The sequence below is a fragment of the Gobio gobio genome (genome assembly GCF_949357685.1).
Source record: "Gobio gobio genome assembly, chromosome: 23".
NCBI classification, from domain to species: domain Eukaryota; kingdom Metazoa; phylum Chordata; class Actinopteri; order Cypriniformes; family Gobionidae; genus Gobio; species Gobio gobio.
The window spans coordinates 18,783,549-18,790,583 of NC_137119.1; the positions used below are offsets into that span (position 1 = coordinate 18,783,549).

General features: G+C 34.6%; 1 protein-coding gene across 1 annotated transcript; it reads right to left on the reverse strand.

The window, feature by feature from the left end:
- Window positions 1–1,526: 1,526 nt before the first annotated feature.
- On the reverse strand, window positions 1,527–6,274 carry otulina (OTU deubiquitinase with linear linkage specificity a). The gene is made up of 3 exons (XM_079805514.1): window positions 6,012–6,274; window positions 5,667–5,788; window positions 1,527–3,659 (listed from the first exon to the last, which is right to left on the reverse strand). Exons 1-3 carry the CDS (start codon window positions 6,120–6,122, stop codon window positions 3,239–3,241), a joined length of 654 nt encoding a protein of 217 aa, XP_079661640.1. The 5' UTR covers window positions 6,123–6,274; the 3' UTR covers window positions 1,527–3,238.
- Between the last annotated feature and the right edge of the window lie 761 nt (window positions 6,275–7,035).

Genomic DNA, 7,035 nt, shown 5'->3' on the forward strand with positions numbered 1-7,035 from the left:
TCTGAAACCATAAATAGTGGACACTACTGAGTGCACTCAATCTCATAATGTACAACAATGTACACTCAGCAGCTAGCTAGCCGCTAGAGAATACCCATGCACTGTGAGCGTCGAATGAATTCCTGTGTTTCTCAGTGGTTTTCATTTACTCATTCAGTGTATTATTAAGTGGGGTAATGTAAAAGTACTAAGTGAGGGGTCGATTTAGGATACAACACTGTGCTTTTGACAAGTCGACTTTTAACGAATCAAAAGTGAATGATTCAAAGACAATGACAGTCACTGCACAAAACAGTAGGCTATTAGTCTAAACAAATCTTTTTGGTGAATAGATTCAAGAGGTTCGAGTCAGCGGAATGAAGCCCTAGTAAGGTACATTTTTGTTAGGGAGTTTCCATCCATTGCTAAATATGTTTGACTGATAAATGTGATAATACAATAAAAAAAAATAGCCTAAACCATGCATGAGAAAATTCAAACTTAATTAAAATATATATTTTTTTAATAACACAAAAAAATTAAATACACAATACCACAAAATGTTCCATAAGTCACTCTGTGCCAGAAAGACAGGAAATATAAAATAAGATTTCTAGCTGATTGATTGGCTACTTTTTAAAAACTTTAGTAGCCTACATCTATTTTCAGACGACCAGCTAAAATACACAAGTAGACTTTCTTTCACTGCAATGTACCATATGTTAATGCTAGTGTGTTTGTGTATTAAACATGGTGAGTGAGGGTGTTTTGCGGCGCATGGCACAAGCGTCAGCACTTTGAATGTTGACATTGTTTAACAGGATAATATTGTCCTTTAAAGCAATTTGAAGTAAAGTTACGTCAACAAACAGAGGCTAAAATATTCTTTAAGCAAACCGAATGTATTTTACGGAGATTTCCAAGCTCAGTGTTATTAAATACGAGCCACCATAAGAAGTCATGTGAACTGTCAACATCATCGAGTGGCTGTTAGCGAAATTAATCGATACTTCACATCGACAAAATCGGCATGGCATGAATATTAAAATACTCAAATGTCATCATTCCTACCTAAATATGAAGATTTCTCCCTTTACTTGTCAAGACAACCATATTTGTGCCCAGGAAGATCGACGTCTATGACTGTAGTTTCACTTTCCGTCTATATATACACCTACTGCCACAGGAAACACTGTGAACTTCAAGCTTTCTCGGACTGATGATGTCATTTTTTAACAGATTAACTTATGTTTAACCCTAACCCTAACCAAAAGAGGGAAAAGTCAAGCCAGAGAGTTACTTATTTTATTTTACTCGCTCTTGTTCTTCATTTAAAGCACTTGAAGAGGGCAGAGCATGGTCTTAGATTAAAGGAATGCAGTGAAATCTGATTCTAAAGGTCTCCACAGTACACATCTTGAACCTATTAACTCAGTCTGCGTAAACTAGGAAAGTTATAAAGTGAAAAGAAGTACACTTTACCTCTAAAACAGTGTTATTACAGAATTAATATGCTTTAATAGAACAGACTTAAGTGCAAACTGAATGTAATGTTTTCAGACACTTAACTGAATTTTATTTGAAACTGAATGACAATGCAAGCTAAAGATTGATATAAAAATGCAATTAGTTGAACCTAAAAGGTTTTTTTTTTACATTCCCCAGTTTCACAGACAAGGCTTAAGCCTAGTCCCAGACTAAAATACATTTGAGCTGTTTTAACTGAAAGTTCAAAAGTTTCCCATGTTCATAAACGCTATAATGCCCGGTTTCACAGACATGCCTTCGATTCAGCCAGGATCATGCCTTAAAAAAAAACATTAGTAGTGTGGATCTTAAAACAAAACAATGGCACTGGTGGAAGTCGTGTTCCGTTAAAACAGCTCAAACATGCATTTTAGTCTTGAACTAGCTTAAGTCTTATCTGTGAAACCGGGGCTAATTGAACAAAAGCCTTATCCTGGCTTAATCTAAGACCTGTCTGTGAAATCGACTATGTCATTTCAAAATTACTTCTGTTGTCTTTGAAATATGGTTAAATTATACTGCTGAATATACTGACAAGCATCCCTGGTAAATTAAAATGTAATGTAATTACTATCGAAACTTTTATGTCATGTATTACATTTTTAATGACATAATTTACAATGATGTTGTAATTTAATACATTTAAATAAATAAAAAGATTGACCTAAAATTTAATATTGAATAACACACTACAGTTAAAAGTAAAATAAAGTACTTTACTAGTTTACACAGCACATCAAAACAAGTGTACTTCTTTAAAGAAGTATATTTTAAAAAATTAAAACAATGCTTTAAAATGTAATTTAAAGTAAACCTTAATTTGACATTAAGTATATGTAATGTAGTGTCATTTAAGTACCTTTAAATACCTTTTATTTCATTCAAATTGAGTTTTTTTTTATGTGAAGTAATACTACACATTTGATACAATTACGCTCACTTCTTTTTCACAAAGGCAGTCCACTTTATTTTATTAAAATTTGGAAAGTTGCAGAATGTTGGGTTATTAATAACTCTGAAATTCCCAGAGATGTATTAAACCAAAAATAACGCACATTAGAAACTGTGTCAGTTACATAGTGTACTTAGTTACATAATATCCAACCCGTGCTCCAAGCTTAAGTTACAGCTCAGTTATGTTTACACAAATAGATAATATATTTAATTAAATGGCTCATGTTAACTTCAGATAAATAAGTTACATAACCATTTGATTAAATAAATAGCTTTTATTTGGTGGTAAATGTGCAACTCACTCAAATAGGTTGCAGCTCACTATGCACAGTATTAATCACACGCCAATACACAAAGTTAATGTATTTCATTATAAAATGTGTTAGCCATATGAGTGAATGTTTAAAAATTAAAATAAATGGATGGAGGTACACAGCAAAGACTGAATCTTTAAATTGAAACTCATTATAAGAGTATTTTTACATCCAAAACGGGTGCATTTGGATTCAATAACTGGCACAAGTGCACTTCTTCATCATATCATATATAGAAGCCATGGGTAATAAATGTGGTGTAGTTGTGCTACTAATCCAGCAAAAATGCAGTTCAACAGAATAACAGCCCTTAAATAAAAACTCCCTTGAGTACACTATTAATTTGAGTCAACTAATGCACAGGCAATTTTTTTTCCAGGAATGGGCTTTTTGTTTCCTGCCCACACAGGATGTTATTCAGACGGTCTGCTGCAGTGTTCACCACAAACAACCCTGGATCCACTTCAAGTGTCTATGAGCTGCTGAATGTGAAGTTTTATTTCTTCAGGAAGCCCCAGTTCTGTTACTAGGTCCAAGCAGCACTTCAACAGCTGTCTTGTGGATAAATCACCATGGGAAAGAACTTTTGGTGAATCTTCACTCACACCTCTGGCGTTTCCACAGCAGTCATTATTTGTTCCATCTCTCCCACAACAGTCTGCATTTTTTGAGCGTCTAGTTTCTTCAACCTGGTCCCTTTGCTCAACATTTAAGTCCTCCATGTCATCCACCATTTCGGTCACACTAGGTATAGGCCTCTGCTGGGCTTTTCTCATGGCCTCCACTAGACCATCCTCATGCGCCTCTAGTCTCTGGAGCAGATCGGTAACAGACGCTAAAGCTGGGCTGCCAGGCAGCTGAACCTGACACCAGCACCGCACGGCACTGTGAAAGAAGAAATGGTCAAGTGGACATGGTCAAAAACAACACAAGATTGGACAGAATAGATCATTTAGATTCAGGTATAGTGGCCTAAAAGATACATTTTTACAATTAATTTAAACAGCATAGTATCATTATTTCTGTTACAATAATTCAAGTTATCACAGAAGAACTGGGATAAAAGTTAGGATAGTTCATATCTGTTTATATTTTGGATATAAACACTGATGTCTACGGTAGCGATGGAAATAGACTAAATCGCCTTTTGACAGAAACTTGATTGTATTAATTACATTGTTACACCAGTAGGTGGCGATAAGTGAATGTTAACATGTATTTGTCATTGAATAATTCAAGAAATTTGTTGAAAAATGCTAATTCATCCACTAATGAAACAATAAGTATTTATGTCATTGAAACATTGATTCAAACCGATTTATTTTTTAAATAATTAATTCAATATAACTTAAATAGACTGCAGCAAATAACATTGTCAGAACCTCTAATAAATGACTTTTTATATAATTTATATATTTTTTAATAAATTATTCAGAATTGTGATCTCGATTTTAAACAGAAAATTGTGCTTCTCAATTTACCCAGAATTGTGCAGTACTATTATTATATTATTTCGCATTAAGTTATATTAGTAGTGCTAAATTCTATTTAGATCCTGTTGTATTTCAGTTAGTTGCTAAGGGAAGATTTCTACCATTCTTTAGTTTTACGCTTTTCTGTTTTATTTCAATTAAAGAACATTTTTTAAAGTTTTAGTTAAAGGCATAATATGTAACATTTTGGATTAAAATATCCAAAAATCACAACAACGTTATACATTTTTTTGACTTGTGTACTTATTTTTCCAAATGTTTCCAAGAATGTTTAAATCCAGAGAAATAAGCAATTTTAACCAGGACATGGACAGTGTCCGTGCTTCGCCTATCAATGACATCATACCCGATTTCCGGTTTTATTTTACCATGCCTAATATCGATCTAGCTTACTTAAGTGTGCAGCAAGTGTTTCACAAGCGGCAACCTTCCATTGTCTCTCTTGAAACCAACACAGAAGTGACTTAAACTGCAATTCATTGACTGGCCGCTAGAGACAGGCTCCAAAAGGGAGTCAATCCCATAGACCGCTGCTGTCACTACAAGCCGTTCACCTGCTCCACCCACGTCCCACCTCTTTGCCTATTTTCGGTTCTCCGGGAGTAACATGCTGACAAGATGGCGACGGCCACATCTGCCCACTTTGGGCTTCAAAAATGCTCTTCAGAAACCAACGGGTGACGTCACGGACACTACGTCCATTGTTATTGTAGCCGCCAAACGAACGTAGAGAGTAGCATTATAACATAACTTTCAACACAGTCAAATGTATCTAATACTATAAAACAGAGCTGTTACCCCACATACGCATGACTGGAAGAAGCGGACATCTGTGGCATAGTAAAAGCTCCACTGCAAAAATCAAGGCGCCATCAAGCAACACCTTTGTTTTGAATAAGCAACCTCTAGCAGCGAAAATTACATATTGTGCCTTTACTACTTGTATACTACTTGACAACCAATAAGAACCCAAATTAGGGTCTTATTTTAGCTATATTTGTTAAAAAAAAAATTGGTCTATAATGATACGACAGCCACACCTTTGATTAACATCCTGAGAACATTTGTTTATAGCTAAAAAAAATAACCCAAACAGAAAAATCCTAGAACGTTATGAATTGGTTCCCAAACCGTACACTAACATTAGTGGAACGTTGTTTGCTAGTACAGTAGTTGAATCATATGGCCTCACACCATTTTAAGTATGGAGCAGTCACGTGATAGACTGTACATTCATGTAAAGCATAATCACGGAGATATGATTATATTGTAATAGGTGTCAATAACTTGAACCCACAAAATACCTCTAAAATCCTGACAACTACATACAAATTATTTATTTTCATTGGAGAGTGTATTTCTACTAATGATAACAAATAAGATAAAAGCACCTGCTCACCTCATGATTCCTTTGAGCTGACCGATGAGTGTCATTTTAGTGGCTCCTTCTCTGTATCCCATGTTGAAACCAGCCTGTAGTGATGCTTCTTTCCCTGCATCAATGCCATCTCTGAAACCATCCTGACAGAAAACCACACGGCAGTCGTTTCTAGACTGCGCTGCTTTCACTAGCCACACATCGTGATTGTTTGCTTTTGGATGTCACCGGTGTTTTTAAGAACTCTTACAATGCATGAACGATGTAACACTCATTTAGATTGGAAACACCTAATAGAAACGCACAAATATTTCAGTACAAGCATGTTGTGAAAGGTTCACCGCTGATAAACGACTGTTCACGTACCTTTGCGCGTTTTTCCATGTTGTATTTCCATTCTTTGTTCTGAAGACTTATATCATCCACATCCTCGTCGAACACATCCTCACTTGACGCCACTGATTTCAGCCACGACATGTTCGCAATCTACGAATCGCGACAGTTAATCTCACGGAGTGTAAACTCAACGTTAAAGCTGTCCAATGAGTAAAAGATTCTCCTTTCGGCCTTTGACAGCCAGGATTCATAAACCATTTCCACATCCACGTGGTCATGTGACTGACGTCATCAGAATGCATATGAAGCGGTTTTCTTCTTCTGGTCGCTTCTGGGCGTATTTACACATCATATCGCCACCTGCTGGTCTGCCTGTGCAGCGCATGTTTTTTTTTTAACCATGATACAGTAGTGGCAACCTAATAACTTAAGTAGTTTTATATTATTTATTTGAAAGAATTAAAAGAGCCGTTTCACTGAACTAGTTGAGGTTGATATAGGATTTTGAAAGTAATCAGTAAAAAGTAATTAAATACTTTTTGGAGAGATTAATTTTTACAATATTTAATTACACTATTGAAGACGTAATTACTTTTTAGAGTAACTTACCTAACACTGGTGGCAAACATGGAAACATAACTTTTTTTATGTTTATGAAGGAAGTTTATTATGCTTATCAGGGCTGCATTAAAAAAAAATTATATATATATATATATATATATATATATATATATATATATATATATATATATAGGAAAAAAAGGTTTTCATCAGCCATTACTCCATTCTTCAGTGTCACATGATCCTTCAGAAATCATTCTAATATGCTAGCTTATATTCAGCTTTGCATCACAGAAATACATTATATTTTAAAGTATATTAAAATTGAAAACCATTATTTTAAATTGTAATAATATTTCACAACATACATTTTTTTGATCAAATAAATGCAGCCTCGATGAGCATAAGAGACTTCTTTCAAAAACATTAAAATAGTAATGTTTCCAAACTTTTGACAGATACTATATATATATATATTATACATAATTTTACT

What these genes read in the sequence shown, in the direction of transcription:
- otulina (XM_079805514.1), bottom strand. Translation starts at nt 6,122, where the DNA reads ATGTCGTGGCTGAAATCAGTGGCGTCAAGTGAGGATGTGTTCGACGAG. An exon ending in ACATGGAAAAACGCGCAAAG is followed by an intron (nt 5,789 to 6,011) that starts GTACGTGAACAG and finishes GTTTTCTGTCAG; the next exon opens with GATGGTTTCAGAGATGGCAT. An exon ending in CAGCTCAAAGGAATCATGAG is followed by an intron (nt 3,660 to 5,666) that starts GTGAGCAGGTGC and finishes CTTCTTTCACAG; the next exon opens with TGCCGTGCGGTGCTGGTGTC.